Below are 27,583 nucleotides of genomic sequence, written 5' to 3'. Positions count from 1 at the left end.
TCATCTGGCCTCATTGCCCAGCTCCGAGTGCTGTGAATGATGCAGTTCGCTCTCATCGCCAAAACTATGCGCCGCCGCACTTGGCGTAATACTGGGCGTACGTCCTTGTATCCGAATGGCCGACATATCCGAGCCACGACGTGAACTCTTAAGGGAGACACTCTGACGCGAGCAGAAGCAACGGCAAATGATGCGCTTGAAGGCGAAGCGAAAGTCTTTGGAGAACAGCGCATAGATCATCGGATTCACAGCCGAATTGCAGTAGCCCAACCAGAATAGCACAGAGAAGAGCAGCGGATCCACGCAATCCTGGCAAAAGGGTCGAATGATGTAGATCGTGAAGAACGGACACCAGCAGAAGATGAACATGCCCACGATGATGGCCAACGTCTTGGCTGCCTTCGTTTCCATGCGAAAGCGTTTCACCTGCGCCTTAATATTGCGTCTTCCCATCTTTTTGTTCGCCGAACGTGGATGTCCGCCAACGCCGCCCGCTTCACTCGTGTTGCTCTGACGTCGTCCCAGCTCGGGCAGCGCTTTGCTTACCTGCAAGTAACAGGTGCTGCCCCCGTGATGCTGCTGCCTGTAGAGCTGTGACTCGGTTGATTCGCGGCCATGCGAACCGTTGTAGTGCACCGAGAAGAGCGCATTGCTCGAGGGGCGACGTTCGTGCGAGGATGTCTCCGATTGTGCCAGCTCATTGATGTTCTCGCTGGATGGATACGAGACTGAGATCTTGATCTTGTCATGCTGATGATGCAGTCGTCGTGTTGCGTATTTACTCAGACGCTCAGGCGATGGGGTGCCCAGAGTTGTGGTTGTGCTTTGGGTGCTGCCGTTGCTGTGCATCGAGTCCTGTTGATTGGAGCCACGTCCACGATGTATGCGCAGCGTCAAGCGTTGCTCCTCGAAGCGTGAGCCAATGCCTTTGGAGCCTGTGCGAGGGAAGGGGGAGGAAAGAAAATCGGATTAAGCATTAGTTGGCATTGCAAACAAATTTACAATTCTGTTTCCTGTAGCTCTCTTTCTCCTTTTCTCTTATTGAATATCACTCATACGCCCTAGTGCACAACAGTGCGCAACACGCACGCGATTTTGTTGCCTACTAACTGACTACGACAACTGACTGCCTGTTGTTCGTGCCAGGCCAGAACAAACTGGGCTGCACTTTAGTAAATTAAACGCGTAATTATGCAAATGTCTTTGGCATAAACGCGACAAGCACTCAATGTCTGCCTCTGCCTCTCTCTCTTTCTTTTTCTCATTCGAGCCGGCAACAATGTCGTCCTGCTGTTGCTGCTCGTCTTAGGCGTGTTTAAGCTGCCTTCAAAGCGAACTTTATTTCATTAATACACATACATTTGCATAATTTCGCACACACACACACACATAGAACTCTGTTTCTTGCTGCCTCTCGTGACGGACTTGGCTGCTGCCCGTTTTGCATTTATTACTCATACGCACGTTTAACAGCTGTATAAATTTTCATTACATGCCGCGTGAATGTAATGAATAATCAGCACAATAATGCCTTGTCATTCTGATTGTTGTTGTTGTTGTTGTCGCTCACAGTCGTCGTATCCATTATTAATGGCCTCTGTCTGCAACATAGCAAAGCAAGTTCTCTGACCTATGTATTGAACCTACAACAATAAATATATATTTGACCTGCCGGCCACTTTAATGTGAAATGCGAACTATGCGGTCTGCTTTTGACTTTTTGATGTACACGAAATAGTTGTTCACTGTCCAAATGCGATCAAAGTAATTGATTTGCCAGTCGTCAAGCGAGTGGTTGAGAATGTAAAAGAATAAAGCATTTCGTGCCATTGCCAAAGTCAGTTTACTGTCTTCGAGTGCAATGCAATTAAGTATTAAGTTGTCGAACAAACGAATCAATATTAGTTTGGCAATGGCAGAGTGCTTAAATTGAACGCATTTCAATTAAAATGCTTGGCTGAACCTCAACTTCATTGCTTTTTCGGTTCTATTAAAACACTCTTTAAAATGCTTGTAATAAACTTTGTTAACTGACCTTTCAGAGCTCATCAATTTGTATTATAAATTACCTTTACTTTTGTTGGCGTTCGTTTAATATATATTTTTTGTTTGTATGTTTTCGATGTCATGTGTGTGTTTTGTTTGTTCTTGGTGTTTGTTGTTTGGTTTTCTGCATTTAATTTTTATTGAAAATGCTATTTGACTTAACCAATATTATCGGCTGATTTACACATAAATATATTCATTAAATACAAGTATATAATACATAAATATATATAGTATATCGCGTATAGTATATAGTAATAACTGAACTGATGCACACATTTAGCTGACAACAAAAGGGAACAATAGATCTGCTTAACATAGGTACTTAGTATACAGACATACATACATACATATAATATAAGTTAGATTTAAGTTAATGCTAAGTAAGTATGTACTTATCTCACAGTGTGTTTGTTCAACGTGAGTGTAAGTTCCCATTTTAACTTATACTTAATATGCCTTAGGCCTAGGTAAATACACGAAAATTATTGCCATTAAGTTACAATGTCGTTCGAATGCGAATACTGTCAATGTCAATGTCAATGGGCTGCTGGCGGCGGTTACAAAAGTACAAAAGCGAAATAAATTGGCTCATGTCAGATGTACATAAGTAGATGTAGTTGTTACTGCTCTTTATTCTCTGCCTCTCCTTAGAGCACACGGCCCTTGCAGAAGCCACCACGTCGTATACGTTTCGTGCTGCCGCTGGAATCGATATCGATGGTGGTCGCTTCCTGTGGCAACGATGCGGTGCGCTGCAACGGACTCGACGTCTCATAGCTGCCGATTAGTCAGCTGAAATCAACACCATCGCCATCATCGGAACAACCCGAAATCGTTTTATGGAATGTTGCCGGTGCCATCAATGCACGCGCTGCAATCATCTGGAAATTCTCCGATGCCCGGAAACCGCTGCGAGTGCAAACACAACGGCACACGATGCGCTTGAATGCAATGCGAAACTCATGCGAGAACAGCGCATAGATCATCGGATTGATGGCCGAGTTGCAGTAGCCCAGCCAGAAGAGCACTGAGAATACCGTCGGTTGAATGCAATGGTCGCAGAATGCGCGTATCAAATACATGGTGAAAAATGGCAGCCAACACACTATGAAACCTCCCACAATGATGGCCAATGTCTTGGCTGCTTTCGTTTCCATGCGAAAGCGTTTCACCTGGATTTTGGCGCTGCGTTTCCCCGCACGTTTCTTGGCCGCCGCTGTTGAGGCCGAGTTACCGCGCTCCAGATCCGTGGCTCGATTGCCAGCATCTAGATTAAAGGTGGTTTCGCCTATGTCGAAGAGACTGCTCTTGAAGGAGGCGCGACGTCCATTGGACAACGCATTAGCGCCGCCTTTAGCGCTGACTACGGCATAATGAGGCGAGGGCGGAGGAGCCTGAGAACCTCCTAGGCGCGGTGACTCCAACATGTTCTCGGAGGAGGGAAACGACACTTTGATGGCCACCTTCTCGTGACGCTGGCGATTCACACGCATCGAGGTGGCACGCTTCGGCGTGCTCAGCTGTGAGGCAGTCTGTTGATCCTCGTTGTTGAGTGCGGCGCCAGCTGCTCCGTTGCTGTTCACGCTCAGAGTCGAGGACATGGAGTGGGCTGAGAGTGGAGTGCGCTGTGGTGTGCCGCAAGGACGACCGCGATGGATGCGCAGGATTAGTTGCGAGTCCTCGTCACGATTATTGCCCCCCGACTCGCGTGGACTGCCTGCAATAAGTCGAGTGTTTTTTTTTGTTTTGTTTTGTTTGTTTTGTTCGGGAAGTCGAAATGGAACTCAGTACAAAAATTGTTTGTAATTGTTGGTGGTTGTGAACATTGATTAACATTCAGTTGTTGTATTATACATGAACTTTGGTGTGGATTGTGATTGTTCCTTTTTTTTGTTTTGGTTAAAGACAAATGAATTATTGTAATTTTAGCTTGTAGTTGTAAAATATTTGGTGAAACACGTTAATATATGTAGAAGGCAGGAATCTAACTACGTTAACATTGAGATATTTGTTGGAAAAAACATTTGCATATTTATAAGTAAGTATGTTATGTATTTATATTAAATCTGCACACTACGAATAAGTACTTAATATAGTTATGATAATAAAGAAATGGACAATAAAAAAGTCATGTTCTCAATTCTCATTCTTCATTCAATGCCATACAAATTTATGTAGCATACTTTTTAGGGCATGCTCAACAAAGTCGTTAAAAAAGTCGTTGAACTCGTTGTAAGAGATATTTATTAAAAAAGAGTGTGTATGTGAGCGAGGAATTGTTAAGAAATTTGAATAGAGAACATGCTCCTGCAAAAATTTTAAATTTATTAAATTATTTTGGGGAAGGACAAGGCATCTGCATTCCAATTATGCTTAAATAGATTTAAGGTATTAAAATAATATTTCAATTACAATTTATATATAAATTTTAGAATTTACAAAATCTAAAAACTTTATTGTCGTCAAAAAGTTTTGTTTCAAGTTTTTCGGGACTTTATCTTATACATATTTATTGTTGGAGTTTTCATTTCTGGCAGCATCAATTTGTGTTATAATTGAAGTTTATTTGTTTTTACAATTTGTTTATATGACAAGTGTTTGTGATAGATAAACTTAACAAGGATTTTATTTGCATTTGGATTTTGTTTTACTGTTGCCAGTAACTATTCTGCATTTAATCGGATTTAAAATTATACAAGTTTCGAGACATGACATGCATTCGATGTAAGGATTACACACAAAAAAAAATAAAATGTTTACTTAATTTTCAAATAATACAAATAATAATTCGAGTGGAATTTCTATAAATATTTGCAACCCAAAAAAAAGCAAACGTAAAATTTATTAATCAACGTCCTGTGGTGTCGTGTATCAATCAGTGTTCCTATTAAATAATTGAAATGTCCAACACAGCCAGACCGCAATTTGCATAATGGAATTTAATTAATTTCAACTGATAGACGATGGTACGAACCATATTTGGCATGTCGGAAATATCCACATACGAATAAAATTTACAGACAAAAGTTTCCCGTATCAGATATGATTTGCTTTCAGGGGCCAAAAACCCGAATGTTCAATATGGAAATATGCTGTGTGACCACCTTGTACTACAAAATTGGTAGAAAGCAAATTACATAAATATCAAAAAGAAGAAAAATATGAAAAAAGTCCATTTGCATAAAAACACACAGGAAACGAACCCATAAAAGTATGTATGAAAAAATGCAAATACAAAAGACATGTTTTTGATTTATGTATAAAGTATAGTTGCCATATCAGAAGCAAAAGGAAACAATCCATGTTAATGCCAGCAATATTCCATTTGAAAGAGTTTTCAAAATGCCAAACAAAAACAAATTTTGCCCTATTAATGTGCGCATAAAAACTATTTTTATACATATTTGCTTTACTTTGTGTGGCGGGACAAAACTCTCTTTTGCTCTCTTTCAAAAGGCCTTGGGCATTATGTGGGCAACGCTTTCGCCAGCGAGTTAAATAAACGTAAGAAAAATTCGCGTGGGTTTCCGCAGTGAAAACAAACAAACTGGCAAACAAACGGAGCAAACTGTTTTCCAATCTAAGCTGTTGACAAATTGAAATGTTTTTACTTTCCCACTCGCAGTCACAGTCGTCGTCGGAATCGAAATCGCAATCGCATATGCAAATTGATGATCAAACACCCACCCATAACGGGAAAGTAAATAATAACACGGGCAATAAAAAAAAATAAATACTTTGTTCAAGGTATAAATAATGTACGATTTCATTGATAATGTCAGTGCACAAATTGTTTCAAGAATTGTGCGCTTTTGTGGCAATATTTAATGAATATTGCATCGTTATATTTGTATATTTAATTATATTGCCAATTGTTTGTCTATTGTATTTCCTTTTAATTAGTGTGTTTATATTCACTTCATTAAATGTTTAATTAGTCAATTTAATGTCGTTGTTTTTTTTTCAGTTGTGCGTGCTTGTGTGTGTGTGTGTGAATTAACAACACAATCTACACATTATAAAGCAGCCTATGTAACCCGACATCCGACTGCATTTGACCTTTGAATGGCACTTGATGCTAAAGGGACCTGGAAGCGGCTCTAGTTAATGGGCGTGAGAGAGAGAGAGAGAGAGAGAGAGAGAGAGAGAGAAAGAGTCGGAGTGAAAGTCAAGGCGAAAGCTGAGACAGGCAGGCGTGAAAGTTGCCACGGCTGCCAGAACAGTTTTGTTCTTCTAGTTGTTGTTGTTGACACAGGGCCAGGGTCATATCTTTTGAAATTGAAATTTTGAAAGCCCTCTCGGCTCATGTGCAACTGGCGCAACAATAACAGGCTCAAGTGCTCGACGCTCGACGCTCAAGCTTGGGGGTCTCTGGCTTGGTTTGACGCTTCTGCGTACATTTTAATAGTCTCGACTATGCCATGAACCTCAGCTAGTTTTTGAACTTGAAACTTGATTACCTTCAAAAGCCACTAAGGAGCGTGTGGGTCATATAGGAAAACAACCCGAACAGTAGCTGCAAACAACAACAACAACAACGACCTGCCATACGCCTCCGCATTGTGTCACGAAATGTTTTTAGACTTTCGTTTTCTTTTTTTTTCTCAGCATTTGCGTTTGTATTTGTGCATAAAAACTAGCGAGAAACGTGGCAAGCGAAAGAATAGAAGACACGCACGGCAAGTGGCCCGCACACAAAAACTATAACAAGCTCAGCGACGCCTGTGTGTGTGTGTGTGTGCGTGGGCGTGCCTTAGCGTGCGTATGTGATGTAGTTGTATTTGTAGTTGTAGCTTCAAGGCTGTCGCTACTGATGTGCTGCGAGGCGACTATTCCGTAAAATCTGGGCTTTGTCTACAAAATAGCGTCGACTAAGGACACGCCAACTGCAAAACAAATCAACATAACATCAACAGCAGAAACAGCAACAACAACAGCAACAACACCTCTAAAACAACGCAAATAAAACAATATGTGTTGTCGTCATCACTAACGTCGTAGAAGCTCACATTTATGACGTGCACAATTAGCACAAGTTTCAGTTCAAACAAAAGGCATTAAATTGCATAATACGCATTAAAGTTTCTGAGTGAAATCAGCAAATATAATACACGCTACTTAGACAGTAGTCAACAACAGTCAAGAAGCTATGGGTCTATTCGTCTGTCCTTCTGGCAATCTGTTTGAGAATCAAGAATTCAAAGACTTAAGAGCCTATTAAACTTTTTATACCTGCTATGCATAGGATAGAATGGTATTATAATTATAAGTATAACAAACAGAAGTATTCTTTTTGATAAAAGACTTGGAAGTTATTCAAGAAGTTTTGTAGTAGTATATCAATATACCAAATACATGTATCCATCGGTATACTTTAGTTTCTTTATAGCTTTTGCAGTTATGCCCTGCTTTTATTAAAAATAGGTAGTTGGTATCTCACAATCGACTAAACTTGATTCTGGCTTTCTTACTTTTACGATATACTAACATGCGGCTATATTATTTTATATTTATAGATATTTGCCACACATCTTTTCCCCTCTTAAATAGAAAAACTGTACGACTAATTAAATTTTTTAGTTTAACATAATAACAATAAACATGAAAAAATACATTCTGAAAAAAAGATAAATCCTTAGTCTAACCAAATTAGTAACGCCTTTCGCTAAACTGAAGTCAGCAATTTCTATTTGGTTGGGCGGTAATGAAAATTATATGTTATGTTTTTTTGGTGTTGTCTATTAAACTGTCATTAGGCTTGTGGCAAATTGTAGGCACTTTTGACTGGACTGTTTTATTTTTGGGGAACTGGCTGATGTGACTGCGGTGGTGACTTGTGGGCGGGGCCAACGCAATTAGCAGGAGCATTGACTCTTACGAATGGAGCGTTGGCGTTGTGTGCACGAAACGTGGCTATTGATTTTTATTATATAACCCGTCATTTAGTCAGCTAGTCAGTTAGCCAGTCGGCGACTGGGGAAGTGAGTGAGTGAGTTGGCCTTGTTGTTGCTTTTGATTATGGTTTCAGTTTTGGTTTTGGCTTTGGTTATGGCTTTGGCTTTGGTTTTGATTAAAGCCAATGCGTGCGCTTGGCTTGGCAACACTTTGGACGGTCTACCTAGACCCCTAAGTCGATGAGATTAAAAACTCAACTAGAACTGTGCTCAATGAGCTGATCAGCCGGAACAAAGTGCGCACTGCAGTATTGGCAAAATATTGCGCAACTAATGAGCCAAACACATGTGAGACATGTTGGTAACATACGTATAAATTTAATAACAATTTAATTTGTCCTTTTAAATACGACTTCAAATAAAATGTATTTCCTTTTGGCCAACAAAGGCGAAGCACAAAAAAATCTAGTTAAATAGAGATTCAAACGCACACGCTCATCTCTTCTCAGTAGATTTTTCTGCCCTAATGGCTGAAGTTTGTTCATTTCATTTACGCTGCCTTTTTGCCTAAGCCGATTTGTTTGATGTCCTCCGCCGTTGTGCTCATGGAATTTACTCAGTATTGCATGAAAAACAATGCTCATTATATGGATTGTACATCTACATATGGTAATACTTTCTTACTGACTTGTCAGAATATGAAATACACTTGTTATACTTTATTTATTCAGTGCTTAATTTCTCCACAACTCAGCGTTGAACTTTTACTCAAACTATAGTCGAATAGATAATAGAGAAGCAGAATCAAAATTAAATATTTACATAGTTATTATTTGTTTGGACTACACACAAAGTAAACTTCCCCTAATACTGTAAGGGTATTAGGAAAATATACATATAAGAAATTCTGTTTGTGGGATTGGAGGAAAAGAAGAGCTGACTAAAACGTTTTGGGGCTAGGCTTAAAGGGAATTTCAAATTATAAGCATACAAAGTGTGTCATTTGTGTGTTAACTGAATCCAAATACAATTTGGCTTAAACTCAGGTGGAGCAGGTGTAAAATGTGTGTTGAAAAAAGTTTACTTAAATTATTGACAATTTTCGATTAAAGGTAATTTTAAAGTTTCGTACGTGTATGCAGAATATTTATACTATAATGTTTACTTACATGGGTAGAGACTAGGCTATTAAACTATGGTAGAAGCTACAAGTATGCATTTATTTTGTATTAAATTTAATTTTATGGTTGGAATTTAGTTACAAGGAATTTGTGTGTATTTTTTCTTTGCTTTAAACATACATCAGAATTGTTAAAGTTATTTACTTTTGTTCTTAATAGTTAACGAATAATTTGTTTGTATTAACAGTTGGTTTCACTTAGGGGACTATTATTTTGGGGCAACTATTTATATAGATATTTATATAATTTGTTTTCATTTTTGTTATTTATTTTTATTAATGATGTACCGAGTGCAAAAAACACAAAAACAAAATGCCGACAAATAAAGTGTGTATATGGTTATTTATAAATGTTTTTCGTACCAATTGAGTATTAAGTCGATTTTCAAAATTTTTGCTGACACAGGACAATTACACACAAAAGACAACGAGATGATTTATTTAGCTGCCAATTTTGATATATCGTTGCACAAGTATTTAACCAGGAGTTAAGAGACAATGACACGAGTTTATGTTATGTATAATGTTTAATATTATTTTTATTTTTTTGTGTTTACACTTTCGTTCTGGTTCGTTGATTTTGTAGTGTGTGTTAAACCAAAAAACAGGATCAAGAGGACGCCACACAAATATATTCTACACGTTTAGAGTTTGAAAATTGTTTGAGCAGTCGATATTATATATAAATTTTGGATAAAATTGTACTTGAAACGAACTACATACGCTACGTGGATTACACAACTTACGCTAAAAATTATCAAATCGAATCAAAGTTTGAATCAAATTGAATTGAATTGAATTGAATGAGAATTAGTATAAAATATATATATTGAAGGGACAAAAACTTTTAGCTACGCACAAGTTGCTGAATGAGAAAAAATATGTGTCCAATAATATGTGTGTGTGTATTGGAGATGGTGTTCAATAACTGCCAAACATCACTGTACTCACCCTTGGTCGTCTTGAAGCCTTGATTAATCGCTCTCGTCGTACGCACAGCGGCTCGATAGATGCGCCAGTAGAAAAAGAGCATCACGAACATCGGTATATAGAAGGAACCGAGAGCCGAATAGAGTACGTAGCCTCGATCATTGGTTAGCTCACATTTCCAGGGACAACTTGTTGCCGGTTGTGGCACATTTTGCACTGGTGGCGCACTTATAAGATCATAATCCATTTCAGTAACAGGTGAAGTTGTTGTTGTACTCGTAGTTGATGCTGTTGTTGTAATGGTTGATATATGAATCTCAGCTGAGCCATCGATTGGCGCAAAGTTGCGATCATATGGATCGTAGGCATTGCCATTGCCTTTCGCAGTTATCAAAGAGGCTGCGGCCTCTTTATGCTTAATAATATTGCTATCTATATCTAGTTGCTCATCCTGTGTGCTTGACATTGTGGTGGCATAGTAAAGCGTATAATTTCCCCGTGTGTAGGTCGGTTGTACCATGGCCTGCGAACGATGAACGAAGAACGAAGAAAACGAAATTTGAGTTAGGGAAATGGAATATGAAATAACAAAATAAAATGTATATATGACACTTGACGGGGTTATATATTATATTAAAAGCTTTGTCATCGCAACCACATTGAAATTCTAGATGCGAGCACACCACAAAAAAAAAAATGAGAAAAAAGTAGAAATTTCCAGCTCACACATTGCTCACAATAAGCCAATAAAAATGCAACTTAAAGCGGTTTATTTTGCACAAGATATTCGGCGACGTGTTGTGCATAAATATGATGATGCCAAAAAAGGTGTAGCATACTTTTTTGGGAGCACGAACTGAAGACGCTTTTGATGCTTATGCGCGTAACTCGACTATAAAAACACCCTAACCTAATAGTTTAAACGTTGCCGCATAATATATGAATGCGCGGCAATTTCTTTCTATTGATTTGGCATAATCTTTGAACTCACACAGCTGACGCAGCACAAATGCTTCTTCGTTCTGCTGGCGACATAGATTAGCACACCTTTCTTTGATACCGTCGTTTCATACGGTTTATGGATATGCGAGCATAATAAAGTGAAGAACGTATTAATAAAAGCCACCCTCTCTCTTTGTGGCAGTTGAACAGTTTAAAGCCATGGGGGACATCTGAGAGTGAGGGTAAAATTACACGCACACACACAAGATGCTCTGTCATATGCAGACAAGCCAGAAGCACATACACCTGACTCGAAATTGAATGAGTGAAAGATGAGCGAAGATGTTGGAGAAGGAGAATGGAAAGGGAGCTGTTACATTGGCCGAGCAGCTGCCAACAATGGCACACGGCCGTATCATATTAATAATCGATACCCAGCAGCATTGCACACATATAATTCTGAGCTGCGAGTTGAGAAATGAAGCTCATAAAGTCAGCACTGAAATGTGAAGCAATTGCAGAACCGAATGCATTCAACAGATGCAGTATGAATAGCATTTCAGTGAAGTTGCTGAGTAAAGTTGCCAGCTCACTGAATGATTTCGATGGCCAGGCTAGGCCATTAAGATTAAAGCAAACGAGATGTGTGTGTGTGTGGCAGAGACAGAAGTTGAATCAGTGATGGCCCCGCTAGCTATGAGAGATTTATGTGTGTGTAAGATACGAGAGTGTGTCTGTGTGCTGACCAACTCTGAATGTCTCCATTAGCCACAAAGTTGAAACAATATGGCCAGTGAATTTGTTATTGCTTGGCCTTAAGGCACAACAAAAACAAAAGACACATAAAGTGTTGAAGGAAGTCGTATTTCGTTGGCCCAGTTAGTTGCGCTATCAGCAGTTGCTGATCTGATTACCCAACGAAACATGAATGATGCCAACCAGTCTGTCTGTCTGTCTGGGGTCTTGTTGTCATGTCGTCGCATGTGTAGCACATTATTATCATTGTCATTACGTAAGTATTTTTATGCATGTGCGCCAAAAATGACAACAACAACATCAACAACAACATCAACAACAAAAACAAATAGTCAGACTGTCAGACAACACAGCAAAAACAAACGACAAGCTTGCCGACATAAAGTCACAAAGTGAGAAAGGTTTCGGGGTTTGGGGAGAAGCGAAACATGTTGGCACAAATAAGCCAAATTGCAGCCAGCCTTTCCACATTGTGGCTTTGCTTTTTTTGAAGAGAACTTTAACTTGTGTGTAATGGTGTCAATGACAGTCTTATTGAGAACTTTGCTGCTGTCCAAACTGAGGTCGGCCTGAGGTTTTCGTTTTTCGCCTGAGGTTGCATGCCAAAAACAGTTTTCGCATTTTCAATTTCAACTCCGGTAGCAGCGAAAAATTGTTAAAGCAGTTTAATTTATTGTAAATACCGCCGCGTGTGGGTGTGTTGTTTTTTCGTGGACTTACCTTTTGATCCTTCCAGCCCACCAAAGGTGGAAAGCATATAACAAATGAGAGTACCCAAATACCGGCGATTAAAGACTTGGCCTTCTTCGTTGACATAATGCTTGGATAGGTGACGGGTCGCGTGACTGCAACGTAGCGATCCAACGATATGGCACATAGATTCAATATCGAAGCCGTGCACATCCAGACATCCACAGCCAACCAAATGCGGCACCAGACATCGCCAAATATCCAAACCTAAATAAAATATAGAAAATCAGTAAACATTTGGGAATTTGTTGCTTAGTTAATCGTACCTTAAACACCTCCCAGGTGGCCGAGAATGGTAGCACCGCGAGGCCAACGAGTAAATCGGCTACGGCTAAGTTAACGATGAAAAAATTGGTAACACTACGTAATTTGTTTGAACAGAAAACGGCGGCAATGACAAGACAATTGCCACCAATGACCAGTACGTTGATAAACTCGAGTATGGCCAAAGAGATCAGATTCGCCGGTTCCGTCCATTTCACAGATTTAATGAGATCCTCACACTCTGTCTCATTCATGGCGGTACTTTTGTGATGGGTGTATCTTTGTGTTCACCACCTGCAACAGTCAAAAGTCAAAAAGAATCAAGAATATATTATACTCGCTCGCACATAAATTGCGTTACTCAAAGCCAGCTCAATGCATAATTAGCCCTGTGTTGCCTAGACCACAGAGCACATTGCGTGGCCGGCATGCCTAATTAATTTATGCAAACAAGAAATAAAAGTGGCCAAAAGCAAAAGTGGTCGGTGTATATAAAAAGGTGAACAATCGGGCAAACACACAAAACAATAGCCAAAACCAGTAAAACTTTTGCTTGTTTTGCTTTTTCGACTGAAGATTCCTGAACAATATCAAAACAAATAAGTGAGAAACAATTGAGCGTGCTTGACTGTGATATACCCGCAAGTCATTTTTAATAAAAGGAAATCATTATTTGGTATATCGACATACATTCAAAATATACCAAAGAGTTCAAATTTTCAGCCAGATTTTCAGACAAAGTAGTAAGTAGGTGTTTTTCCCTCACTAAATTATTTTTTAAATAACTTCAACAATTTTCATTTGATTAATAGTACCTGATATCCCTATCTTTTATAGTTTCTGACATCTAGATATGGACAGACGAACAGTTGGACATGTCTATATCGTCCCACAAAGTTATAATCCCCTTCTATTCTATGGGTAGCGGGTATAAAAAGCTTTAATGAATGGCCAACGGCCGCAGGCCAAAAGTGAAAGAGAATACACGTAAGCCGTGCAAAAATGCTGTTTAATTCTGCTTGAAAAATAATTGCAAGTTAAGCGCTTGCGGAAACGGAAGCGATGACATTTCAGCAATTGCAACATGGCAGAGCGGAAGTGCGAAGAGCGAAAGCACAAAGAGTTGCGGATTTACCACTTGGTATTCAGTTGGCATTCACATTGCAATTTAATTGTGGTAATTAATTGTCGTCATTGTGAACATATTTATTAAGCATACACAGTAGCAGCGCACTTATGAATGGCATTTTATGAATGAATTCCAATGCGTTGCCATAGCGAGCGCAATTCGCTGCCATCAAAAACAAGCTATAAACACTGGTCGATTGCAAAACGGCCAATCAATGTCCATAAAGCGAGTGTTTTTGCGCACAATTTGGACGCTAATCAATATTTGTGGCGAACAGTATTTAAAAATTATTTTTGACTTTAATGGCGAGGCACGCATATAGTAAACAACAAAAACCAAAAGAAGCAGAGACTTCTATTGGGTTGGGTAATTGCTGGGCATGGAATATTCAAGGCACGCAATAAATCGATTAAAATATATATTTGGTTTAAGTACCCATGACTCTTGACTCTCAACTATAATATAGAAGCGAGTATAGTTAGAATCTTTGGCACGTCTGCTTTTGTTTCTCATCATCATCATCGGCAATAGGAGAAGCAGAAGGTATAAGTATAAGGTATAGAAATGCATATGTCGAACGAGTTGAGTTGGTTGGTCTCTTGTGATTGAATGCAGCTGTTGTAGTTTGTATTTTGTTGCATTGTTCACATGGCACAGAAATTCATAACAAACTGAATGAGGACCTTGCTGGCTGCCTGATTGGTGATTTGCTGAGAGGGTAATGCGCTTGTTGCTGTAATTACATTCCAACTGCTATTTCTGTTCAATATTGAATGTCAAAAATTCATTTCCCACAGAAATCGATTTGTGTGTTTCGAGTCATTGTCAAGGCGAATTGTGACGTTGGCTACCTCAACAATTTCACCAAACGTATTACGTATAGTACATACAAAGTCTTGAAGTCTTTGTGCATTGTTTTCCACTGCATAGCAACTTTTGTTCAAGTATTTTGAGCAAGCTGCTTTCGGTTAATACCGATAATTGGATTTATGTATGCGTGTGTGTGCTTTGCAACTATGGAAGTTGACAGAATAAATTGCATTTATAACTGAGAAAAAAAAGCAAGTACTATACTATATATAGACGAAAAAGTTGCTCTGCAATGTGTCAAAGAAGATATTAAAGTATAAATATTTCGAGAGGAACTCTACTATACTTTGCTCATCACTTTGCTTGCGAAGACTGAAGAAATTGTTGCGAGTTGTTGAGGGGGAATATGGCGCGGTCTCACAATAAAGGCAATCAGCCGCACTCAGTCTCTGTGTGTGTATGTGTGTATGGAAGCCAACATAAATTACTCACATGACAAAAAATATGAAGCTGCCTTTGTGACCGGGGCATGCAAATATTTTAAAAGACAAGGGGAGAGATATATATAGAGCACCCGCTATCTGTGAGTCAAAGCAAAAAAACGGAGAGATTTTTGTCTAGCATTGAAAATTAAAAACACAAAAAGTGAGTATGCTATAAGAGTTGGTTGATATTTGACATTTGAAATTGCGTGGTAAAAAGTGAACTTTATGACAGCTAATAATGAAAAATGGCAAAATTAAGTTACAAGTTCAAAGTTTGCTAACATTAAATTGTTGCGCATATAATAAATAATTGACATTTAAAAGGAGACGCGTGTGTAAATCCCAAAAAGCTTTTTTTCACCAGCCACTCGCAACTCGCAGCGAATACGCAATTTTGCCCTTTTGGGCTGCGTTACGCATACGCAGGGTTGACGAAGGCTTAACAGCCGCGACATTAAGCGCGTAGGCAGGGCAAGGCATGCGTTAAATTTAATTACAATGCCATGAAAAAAAGAATTAAATGAAGCAAGAAAAAAACAGTGGCATGCATTTCGAAACGGCTATTTAATTGAGAGATTTTCTGAAGTGCCGCATAAAATTTCAATAAAATGTGAATGCGAATGCGAATATGTGTACATTCATATTCAACAGAATGTTACAGCTCATTTTACTTATGTGTGTAATAATCTATATGCATAAACATATATTCAATTCAATCGAGATAAAAGCAAAGCACTTTGAATTTATTTTGCCATTTATTTATGTGCGCTTAGAGCTGAGACTGAGCTTTTAGCCAAAACTCCAATTTCACGTATATTATAAAATGCTGCAATCTATCAATTCAATGAAATTATTATTAGCATGTGTGTGAGCAAGAATTGGCTTAGCAACTCAGCAAAAGTCTAGTGCAGACAATGCCACAGATATGTGTGTGTACTTAAAGTATTTTCAGTTCAGTTCTCTTCCATTCGTATTGACATTACTAATGGACATGCCACTTAACAAAAGGCCAAAAGCGGATTAAACACTTTCCCATTAGACACTGCGATTGTGGTTGCCATTCAAGCGAATGTTGCCCGCAGGTATGAGAGCTTTCATTGCATTCGCACAACGCAATTAAATGGAGTAGAAAATGCCATTAATAGAAATGAAATTAAAACAAGCAACTTTGAATTTTCAATCGTTAAATCAACTTAACCTAATCAGTATAATTTAACGAATTAAAAGCTTATTTGCTCTATATTTAATATTAGCCAAAAGTGTCTTACTCGGCCACAACTTTTCTCCACCGAAAAACAGAGCTCAGCGCCAATTAGCACTGCATGCAGCGCACATCCACAAATGAGCTGAATTAAGTGCAAAATTTGCAACAATTTTGAGCGGAAGTTGAGCATTACACAACAACCACACACACACATATTCAGACACCCACACACACGCACAGAGACTGAACAATTTTTTGGCTCGGTAATTTGTGGCAACTGCATTTGGCTGTTGGCAACCCGCAGAAACTTTTAACTTAATGTTGATAATTGCGCGAGAAATAACCGTACTGCAGAAAACAAAAATGCAACGAAATGAAATAAAATGGTGAAAATGGTAAATGGCAAATGGAAAATGCGGATGGAAAAATGGTAAATGGTAAATGAAAAAGCAAACTACTTGTAAAATACAAAATTTTGTTGACTTCAAGTTGAACTTTGGCACTTTGGCTAGCAGAGGATTCCCTACCAAAATCCGTTGAGCCACACAACGAACAGTGCTGCTTTTGTGGTTGTGGCAAACACAGACAGACAGAGAGAAAAATAGAGAGAGAGAGAGAGAGAGAGAGAGAGAGAGAGAGAGAGAGAGAGAGAGAGAGAGAGAGAGAGTGCCACTCTCTAAACTGAAATGCAAATGTAAGCCTCTTAATCACTCAGCGTCCTCAGGCATGGATTTGTTGCGGATCGTCTAGCTATTATAGCAATCTCATTAATTAATTATATTCTCTTTACTATCAAATCCCTGATATACAAACTAGCATCAAATGTCAAATTCAGTCGCAGACTTTAACTAATTAAAAGTAAGCAGAGCTTTAAGACTTAGTTGAACTATTAGCGAGTCTTCTGGTATCCTTTTTGTGTGACGACTCGTTTCTTTAATGCGCTTTTTTACGAGCTGACATGCGACGTGAGGCGCGATGCCGTGGCGTATACGTAATGTTTACCAAGCACATCACGCGTGCCACACACATAAAAGTGGAGTGCATTCGTTGCCATTTGTCACAAGTGGCATGTAGATTCATGCCATATGCAATAGGCATGTCGCCGAATGTTGTGTTGCCTGCTTCCCTGCCTGCCTGTCTGTTCCTCAACTTGTAACCTTGACAGTTACAATATAATCAATGTCTTGGGCACGTATCAACATGTCAAAGTTGATTGCAACATGCGAATGAATACATTGCTGAAATGTGCAACTCACAATTTTGCCAGCAACAAAACGACAGCAGCTGCCACACATGTTGCACTGCACTGTATTTCAATTGCCGTTGACATGTGTGTGTGTGTGTGTGTGTGTGAATGTGTCCCACAGGAGGAGGCATGTGAATTTGTAGCAACAACAACAGCGGGGCAGGATGTGCGTGCCTTCATCAACAGCGGAAACGGCAACGGAAATATTAACAGGAAATGTTGCCAACAATATTTTCAACACGTCAAGCCGGACTAATTATACACACGTTTAGAGCAAAAAGAGCTGACTTATGATGAACTAGTTGGCAACTTGTGGCAAGAAGTGTTGGACTTTTAATATATCCTGCTAAGAAGTTGCACGATTTCCCAGCTTAATCATCGTACGTATGTATGCATATTGATTTAGCAATTAAATTGAATTAGAGTTAATTGCAGCAGTTGCTGGCATTAATAAGTGATGATGTTATTTGAGATTCTCTCTGTCGAAATATAGCTCTCTTTTACTCACCAGTAGCAGCAGTTTGTTGTTGGTTTGTTGTAACCATGAATTACATTTAGTTCGTTGCTGTTGCCCTATGGCCATGTTGTTGTTGTTGGTGTTGTTGTCCTTCTTCTTGTGCTTGATATTGGCAAACACTCGCCAATTTTAATGCCCCAATAGCTGTAGCTCCGTCTTCATCACGTGGCCCCCGGCGCCCGCACGTCGTCTCCATTCAGAACACAGAGATCCGTGTGCCGCTCTACTTTGCTGTGTGTGTTTGTGTCTCTCTCTCTTTCTATGCAAGTGAGCTGCTGCTTGTTGCTGTTGCTGTTGCTGCTGTTGCCTCAGTTGTTTGCTTAAGCATATAGAACAACAACAGCAACAATGTGGGGCACGATTCACTTTGAACTGCACTTGCACTGGAAATCCTTAGCACTCACAGCAGCAGCTTGCTCATCAGGCAAAATGTTTACACGATTGTTTACACGACAAGCTAGCTGATAGCTGGGGAAATCTCTTCTTTTCTCTTATTTTTGATTTTCTTTTTGCTTTTTTTTTGGCACGACGCAAAACGTGTCAGTATAATCTTGGCTCTAGTATTTCACAAATAAACTGTAAACAAAGAAGAAAAGCGAATGCTGTGAGCTATAGACAAATATTGCGAACGAGTCGTATACGTAATATATATAAGCTATAGATTCAAGACATGCAAATACAAGTGACTTGGGGATTTTGTCGGGTTATCTCGATGGATATCCTTATGACATTAATTTACAAGCAACTAAAGTGCAATTGAAGTTGATTGCAAATTGTTTGGCGAGCGAGTGCAAAGAACAACAATAATCCAAAATGTAATTGCCGGGCACCGAGTAAGTTTGCAATAACTTTTCTGGCAACAAGTCACCTGTTTATTTGTCAGCTGCAGCAGCAATCAATATTTATAAATTGCCATTACGAAACTTTTGATTGCAACTGTGCAGTTCTTGAGAAAAGTTTTGGCTTCTCTACTCTCAACTTTCACATTTCATTTGTTGATTGAGCAAATAAAGCGATTAATTTTTCGGGTTTTATGCGTAAATAACTCAAAATCTCGAACGAAGAGAAATACAATGATATTTATGTTGATTAACTTGATTTTTCAACCGCAATGCGGTTGCACTTTTTCATCCGTCCATTTTATGAATATTTTCCACTCATCCAGTTTCCATTCCATTCTCTCTCTCTCATTTCATGCGCTGTCATTTTCCAAATGGCAGAATTTTTCCAAGTTGTCAGGCAACCTTTTCCTTCTGTGTTCTGCTGTGTTCAGGATACGAAAATGAAACGTCAAAGTGCCGAGTATGACAAATTGCATTTCCATTGTTAATTTGTATGCATAGCTTGTCCTGTGCAAAATGGAAATTACTTTTAACGTTCTCATTTTCCCTCTGCATACACTCAAAACTGTGGCCAAAAACTTTTTCAATTCAACTTTCCTGAGCCTACACACAATTGAATATTGACCAACAAGAACAAAATCAATAGTTGAGTTCGTAATCAATGTTTAAATATGTTCCGCGTGTCGGTGCGACAATTTATGATATTTAAAAATAGTAAAAACGACACGAAAAATGTATTTAATTGTTTGCACCATAAAGTGAACGACAGTTGTATCGCTTATCTGGAATGCGAGTCATTTTAGTCAGTCAGAAAGGTCAAACCCTTTCCTTTAGTGTGTTAATAACCGCAATTTAAATACACTCGCCTGAACTTTGCCATATAAAATAATTATGTCCATATATTTTCCCGATAAAAGTGACGCAATATAGCAATCTATGAACTCATTACTCCGGCTCACAAAGCCCTCCTCAAATAAATCACAAAAATTCTAATATTCTTTGTGTAATAACTTATTTCGCTGTCAGCCAAAGTAATCTGCATCTGAAAAGGTTTTTCTGTACGCAAAGGGCGCCGCGCCTACAATTTGCGTTTGTTTGTTTGTTTGTTGTTTTTTAATAATACAAAAATATTCGACAGATAGAAGCTTTGGCTCATCAAATAATTCCATTTTGGACAGCTTAGCTAATGACCACAGCGAGGAAGAAGTAAAAGGGAAGCCAACACACAGAGTGAATATCCGAAAACATTTTCTAATTTATTAAAGCAGCTCAAGGCTTATGGCTGCTTAACATGAAAATACACGGCACGAGAATAGAATAAAAGGTACAAATTTAGTATGATGTATTTATATACAGCTTAATAATAAATTCTGGTCAACTACTTATTGATGAGTCAACTTTTGGTAGAAATTTTCAAATAAACTTCAATTGTAGTTTTCAGAATTTTCCATTGCATACTTTTAGGGTTCTTGGAAAATGCGCAAATGAAGCTAAGCGAAATGTTGTGTGAGCAACAATAAAGCAAGATTTATGGGCACATTAACGCAAATTAAAGCATAGATAAACAAGAATTATTTGATGGAGATTTATATTTAACATAATATGATGTATAATATATGCTCCCGTTCACAAGTGTTTTTTTAGCTGCCGTTAAACAAGAAATTTTCAAATGTACAAACTCTAATAAGATAAAACGACATAAATATTGCCATTATGGCGCCCCAAAGTCCAGCTTAAGAGCCGAAAATGTCAAGTGTGTTGTTCGGTGGTAACAAGGCAAAATCACTCGGCTGCAAAACAGATTGAGATTTAGACTCGAGTGTGTCTTAAGTGTTGGGCGCACGACACAATTCCCATTTCCCTAACACACCTTACGAGAGCATCTGTTGTCCCTTGGATGTCGTTGTTGTTGTTGATGTTTTCATTGTTTTTGTTGTTGCTTTGTGCTTCATTCATTGTATTCTCGCCTGCGTAAATAAGTATGTGTAAAAATTCACAGCAAGCAAGTTGCATTTTGCCTTTCGAGTGTTGTGCGCTTTCCTGGCAAACGCATGCTGTGTGTGTGCTATCCTTTCTATGAGTGTGTGTGTGGTTGAGTGTTTTATGGCTTTCATGCTTATTGCTTTTCCAAAAGCACACACTCACACAAATACACATTGAGATGCTGATATAAGCAGCGCTGACGCGAAATGAACGGCTACTTCGCCTCAGACCTACAAAAGGATTTATGCACCATGCACAACAAAACAACAACTAAAAAAAAATATACAAAAATTGTACACCAGACATATGCATATGTATTTTATGTATGTATGTGTATATGTGTGGGGCGTTGTCTTTAGCTTTGCATAAAAAATTGGCTGTGAAAACGCTTTGGGCAAATTTGTTTTCAGTTTGCGCACATTCCTTTCTCCCTCTTGCATTTCAGCAAGTTTTCCTTTCATGATGCTTCATGTTGTGTGTTACTGCCGTTTTATTGCTCCTCGCTTTTAGTTTTCTCTTATTTCGCATTTATTTTCATGTGGCCAAAGCAAATATTTTGTGGCCCAAACTAAATAGTTAAAAAGCTTTTGCAGTTTTACATTTTCTAAAATGCATTTTTAAATTATGAATTTCATTTCCCATAGAAATGTTTTAAATCTGGCGATTACACTGGCTCTTAATGGGGCGTGTCACAAACTTGGGGCGTCATAAGAAACGCATGAGTAGCTGCCACAAAAAAACAAGCAGTCATAATGCTCAAACAGTTAGCAGGTAATATAAATGAAAATTGTACTCACAATTAGCCTAATTGAAAATGGCATTAGAAGAGAGTGAAAAACGAAAGCAGATCAATAACTAGACAAAAGAGTGCGCTGGCAAATTGATTAATTTCGAATATTGAAAAACACACCCACAACCCACAAAATTCAAAGTGGATTTGTCATTGTCATTGCTAACTCAACTATAAATCTATATAGCGGAAAAGTCGAACTGCTTCGACAACAAATAGTTTTTGAAAGCTGACATTGAAAGCGAAATGGGGGGAATCGAAATTGAAATTGAACAGAAAACAGAGAATTTCACAGAGCAGAACTGAACATTGCACAGCACAGCACAGCAGAGAGAATTGCCAAATTGATGAGTTGTTGCCAATTCGAGCTGCCAATCAACATGACAAAACAACTGAAATCAAATCCATAAACTGCAAATGCATATTCCATTTTTTTTGTACTTGATTTCAAATACCCTGACAATAAAATCATATAAAATAGAATAAAAAATAAAAATAATTTGCAGGTGAAAAATGTCTGCAGTTAGTAGAGTATATTGGAGTCGTCTACTTGAGATTTTGATGTCATTTGATTTTTTTCAGTTTTTTGCATAATAATGCGAAATGCAAATGCAATTCGTTATCGTATCGAGAAAACAATTTAAAAGCCAACAAATGCACATATGAGCAACGCTTGAGGCGTGGTTGGTAGCCCCCAAAAAAGGAATTTGATTTATCTGTCAGTCGTTCTTCGTCGCTCCGTCTCTCTGTCTTTTGTGTCGTATCGTGTCGTTTGACAGCTTTTACATTTCATTTAATGGCAGATGACTTTGACAATGCGAATGCGACTGCGACTGCGAATGCGAGTAACGACAACAATCAAAGCAATGACAAAACTAAATGACAAATTATTAAACTGAACGAAAAGAGAATCATGCAAAATGACTTCCTTGGTGTGCAATTAATTTGGAGCATGACACGAAAAAGTTGCCATCATTAATTAACATATTTCTTTTCTTTTTTCTCCCGTTTGTCGGGCGGAAAAAGTTGAAAAAGAAAGGCAGTGTGTGTGTGTGCAGTTCATTTGGCACGTTTCGGGCATATAATCCCAGTCGGAGTGTCATTCGTTAGACGACGAAGTAGAAGTAGTGAAGTAAGTTAAGAAGTAGGACGCTGACTCTGTCCCATGACAGTCCAAGCAACCAACTGCGCTGTCTGGGTGGAAGAAAGCTCATTTCCGTTTTATATTTAAACACTTGAGGCTAAAATGTTTGCGTTCCCAATGCCCCGAGAGTTGCTTGCCACTGCAAAATCATCATAAAAAGGCAAGAAATGAAAAAGCAAATAGCCAAAGCAAACCAACGCAAGGTTGTTGCCCATGGGATAGGTGTTGTTGCTTGGTAAGTGGAGGTGGGCCATAGAGATGTGAATGTGTTGGCAATGCTTAGCAAGTGGATTTTTAAATTAGTTTGTAGACACTCTTAGACTTATGCAGCTCGAGCGAAAGCGAACGAACGAACGAACGAACTGTTTGGCGTTGTCCTTTGGGCAAATGGACTTCCACATCATTGGCTGTGACATTTTGGTGCTTATTTAAATGAATTAAGTGATTTTTCAAGTGCTAAGCTCGCCACGAGCTGCAAACTCATTTCCGCCTCTACGACTTTGCCATTCTCTCAGTCTCAGTCTCTCTCGGTCGTTCGTTTTATTTGGAAATGCTTTCCCAAAAACTTGGCTCTTTAAGCTTCATTTGGCAACCATTTTTTATGGCGCAACACTGCAATGAGCTGTTTATTTACAGGCAATCAAAACTTTAACAGCCGCTCGCCATTTTCGTTGTTTTTTTTGCCTGCCGCGCTTCTTTATGACAGTCTATCTATTTAAACAAGACGCAAACGTTTCTAACAAACTGCCAGCTATAAATAAAAATGCGTTTGCTAGCAACACAAAAAAAAAACAGATACCTTATAGCTAATTTTAAGAGTAGCGAATTACTTGAAGTAAGATATAAAAGTTGATGCTGATTTGCTCAAATAATAGTTCGCATGTTTTATATCCAATCTTAGCGTATATACCCAACGCACTCTCCGCTGGGCATTAAAACGCATCAATCCACTAACAAATTAGGTGTGTGTGCAGATCATAAAAAAACGTGTGAAAGATATTCTACAGATAGCCACAAAGACAAATACAAGCCGCATATTCGAATATACTGTTGTGTGTGTGCCCTTATATTACGTTTGTTGCCACCGAAATTCTTGTTGGCACTGGGTAAATTTTTTTTGCTGTTGTTGCTGGAGGCACCTGGCTCACGCGTCGTATGCGCAATGAAGTTTGGTGAGCCTTTGTCATTGTTTGTTTTCTGTTTGTTTTCGCATTCGCTGTCAGACTGAAAATGCTGTTACATTGCCCATACGACACGTGTGCCATGCGAGCCGTGAGGTGACAAAACATTGCAATAAAGTTGCAAAGTGGCACGAAAAACGCGAATCGCTTGAAACAAGCGTACACAATTCGTGAAAGGGTTCACACTGCTGCCAGGCAGTCTTCTTTCCCCTCCCTCCTCAGCTCGCCCCATCGATTGCTCCTTCTCTTCAGGGCGACACCTTTCGCTTGAAGCATCTTGAGGCAAACAAGGCGGCTGTATATTCGTGCTCGAGCTGTTTTATTGTTATGTTATTGTTATTTAATGCCAAGTTTAATGCCAGCGCACACAAACTGCAGACACCTAAAACAATTTTATAACCACCTCATAAATAAGTAGATTTCAACTGCTTTCCTTATAAGTGTTGGGGCACCTCTCACTCTCTCTTTCACTCTCTCAGTCAAGCTTTGGGCAGCCACCCAGTCAGCAGTTACCGGTTACCAAGTTCCCAGTCGGTAGTTTCCATTTCCCATTCCCACACACACACTCACACACTCGCACACTCACGTGGTTATTCTCACTTTTGAATTTGAATGTTTTTCGCTATAGCTTTTGTTGTTTGCTGTTCAAGTGGACTAAAGAATCTCAGGTTTCATTACCTTATGCACGTAGGCCGTGGCTGTCGTCAAAGTTGCTTTTTTATTGTTCTTGTTCTTGTTGTTGTTGCAAAGAAATTATTTCGAAATTTGCATGCACTTGACAAACTCAAGCACTTCAACCGCATCAAGTCCTCGCCGACGCTCTTAAACATTTAATTGTTTTTTTTTTTTTACCAAACTGTATTGTATTATTCACACATTCACAAGAAAAAGCTTTTATGCTCATTAGCCGCATTTATTCATTAATAATGCTCACCAATGACATTTGCAATTTCACACTCTGACCTTTTTCACATTTCGTATTCTCTATTGTGCGAGAGCAGCCCTTTTCGACAGTCAATTACAATTATCTACATCAAATGTCAGTTTGCATATTCTAGGAACACACATTACTGCAAGTTCTCTACTCTTTGCTATGTGTAATGGCTTTTAATCGCCACTTTTCGGTTCGACATATGCTTGGCTTGGAGATTTTCAACTTGTTATTAAGTCTTGTTACATTTTGGAAACTCTTAACTTCTCTGACAAACACAAAGCACAATGCTCAAGTGTCATTTTCAGTTAATGTTATTGAAACTTTATCACTTAGTCAGCGCGCTTTGTTGTTGAGGCTGTCAAAGCTGATATATCAGCTTATTGAGCGGGATAGGAAAACAAAAACTTTTATTTTCTTGTTTTTTTTTTGTTGTTGGTGGGAGGAGAAATGAGCTATGTCCGGCAATATGGTGTTTAGGCGATGATGCAAAGGCACTTTAGTTAATTAGACTACTGGAAAAAGTGTAACAAAATCTGTTACTAAACGAGCACGTGCCAATTTGAAAGCCACAATATTGCACATACAACAATACGCGTCTTTCTTTAATGACATTTTGTAATATTGCCCTTCCGCCTCATTGCTAATTACGTTGCATTGAAGAAGCCAAAAAAGAAGCAACGACTAAATGTTGCCCTTTAATGAGTTCATTAAATCATACACTCTAAAATGTATCTAATCTACTTTGTCAGCGTTTATTAGCGCATTTATTGTATGAGATTTTTTGTACTTTACATCATTTAAAAATTCCAAAACGTTTGTAACACAATTACGAGTATTCTACCTGTTTTTGGTTGTGAGCTGAGAACAGGGTAGAGAACAAAAAAATTAACATTGCTTTCGACACCGAAAGCAAAGTGTAATTAGTTGAAGTTGCGGATTTACGGCCGAGTGCAAAGCGCAATAAAAATCATTCAAAATAGTTGCACTTGAGAGTTCAGCCCTGAAACGATCCCAAGCCCAAAACAAGAGTCATCTATAGAGTATTTTCGATATACAATATATATTTTTCAATTTGCATAACTAAACGCCGTTGGCAGCTGCACAAAAAAAGTGCGTTTAACTGCTCTCAAATCGAGACTCACCTGAATAAATCATTGCGATCGCGATCGTGAAGTCGAAGGCGATTCTGGGCGAGATTAGAGACGCCAAATTGATTGAAAATTCGGTCAAGTTTTCAAGCCGTTGTTGTTGTTGTTGTTGTTGTTGCACTTGCTGTTGCTAGTTGATGTTGTTGTTGTTGCTGTTGCTGTTGCTGTGGTTGCTGATGCACTTTACTGGCGGTAACCGGCTTGACAGTTTTGTTTAACAATTTTTGTGTTTGTTTTTTATACTTCTGCTGCTGTCTCTTTCGCTCTGTTTGTTGTCACGCACGTTCATATTTTATAGTTAACTGCTCAATAGAATAAATTTGTTTACTCTTATGCTACAATTCAACTAAGCTACTATAATTAATTTGTCTGCTAGCAACAACAAAAAAAAACAACACAAATTATTAGGCTGTCATTGTCGATTCATTGAAATATGCGATAGCATAATAATTGTTAACTGTCGAAATTATTAGCAAACATTAAAGATTTATTGGGCACGCACAAAAAGTACAAACATTGCCTAATTTACATTAATTTATGCATTTAATTGTTGCCTCCGGCGATAGAATTGAATTTTTGTCCCTGCCTTTGTTTATGCATATATTTATCAGACATTATGCAAATTGAGCAAAACATTGAAACAACAATGAAATTATTTCCTAACGATGTTAATTGCTGAAAACAAAAGAAATTATTGTAGCAGAAATGAACAAACACATAAACACACACACACACACAGTCAATGAGCTAACAAAAATTACAACACGCGAGAAACAATAAAATCACATAAAAGACATTTTACACTCGACATAAGTGAATGGCATAACAAGTAAATCCGAGTGCACTCACTTCCACATATAGTACTACTCAAATCTCTCAAAATAATTTTAATTACGAGTATTTGCATTTGTTTATATTTCTTTCTATTTTCTTTTATTTCAATTTTTTTGCTGTTGAATGCTCGCCGAGATATTTACAGTCTGGAGCACGTAGCAACAGCTGCTATTGTTGTTGTTGTTGCAAATGTCATTGGCCGAATTGTGTGTGGTCACAAAAAATTGAATATCAGCTGTGCTGTTTATTCATATTCAAATTCACACTTGAATATCACTCGGATACGAAACACGGTGTCGAAATCCTTTAGCACTTTTGTTCAACACGAGGACTCAACGGCAACTGAATGAATGAAACGGAAACACGGCTGCGATCACGACTTCGTTGAGCGACTAACGAAGCGCTTCATTCACTTCGGTTTCCCTCGCCTCTCAACGTCAAACACCCACGCACAAAAGAAACACACACGCACGTACGTATTCAATTGTACCGTTATGCACTATTTAAAAATGGCGGCCAAACCTTAACGTTTTGATGCGTTGCACAACCAACGCGGCGGCATTTTCAACAC

General features: G+C 38.6%; 1 protein-coding gene and 1 long non-coding RNA gene across 3 annotated transcripts; one reads left to right on the top strand and one right to left on the bottom strand.

Moving 5' to 3' along the window:
* Positions 1-27,583, bottom strand: LOC132784828 (octopamine receptor Oamb). Of its 2 annotated transcripts, none has more exons than XM_060790700.1 (7): positions 27,535-27,583; positions 26,173-26,480; positions 18,148-18,732; positions 12,768-13,059; positions 12,472-12,708; positions 10,075-10,576; positions 1-935 (listed from the first exon to the last, which is right to left on the bottom strand). In XM_060790700.1, exons 4-7 carry the CDS (start codon positions 13,017-13,019, stop codon positions 1-3), a joined length of 1,926 nt encoding a protein of 641 aa, XP_060646683.1. In that variant the 5' UTR covers positions 13,020-13,059; positions 18,148-18,732; positions 26,173-26,480; positions 27,535-27,583. The 2 variants fall into 2 exon arrangements, with proteins under 2 accessions (XP_060646683.1, XP_060646684.1); XM_060790701.1 differs by lacking the exon at positions 1-935 and adding an exon at positions 977-3,766.
* LOC132784835 (uncharacterized) lies at positions 3,984-5,446 on the top strand. Its single transcript, XR_009632286.1, has 3 exons — positions 3,984-4,087; positions 4,963-5,260; positions 5,315-5,446. It is a non-coding gene; the product is annotated as an uncharacterized LOC132784835 (long non-coding RNA).

This window comes from Drosophila nasuta, chromosome 2R (genome assembly GCF_023558535.2).
Source record: "Drosophila nasuta strain 15112-1781.00 chromosome 2R, ASM2355853v1, whole genome shotgun sequence".
Lineage (NCBI taxonomy): Eukaryota > Metazoa > Arthropoda > Insecta > Diptera > Drosophilidae > Drosophila > Drosophila nasuta.
This window is presented reverse-complemented; position numbering and strand designations above follow the sequence as displayed.

Excerpts from the sequence above, each read along its gene's own strand:
- LOC132784828 (XM_060790700.1), bottom strand. The coding sequence starts at position 13,019 with ATGAATGAGACAGAGTGTGAGGATCTCATTAAATCTGTGAAATGGACG. Across the intron at positions 12,709-12,767 it reads CCACCTGGGAGGTGTTTAAG|GTTTGGATATTTGGCGATGT; the intron begins GTACGATTAACT and ends TATTTTATTTAG. Across the intron at positions 10,577-12,471 it reads TGGGCTGGAAGGATCAAAAG|GCCATGGTACAACCGACCTA; the intron begins GTAAGTCCACGA and ends CATCGTTCGCAG.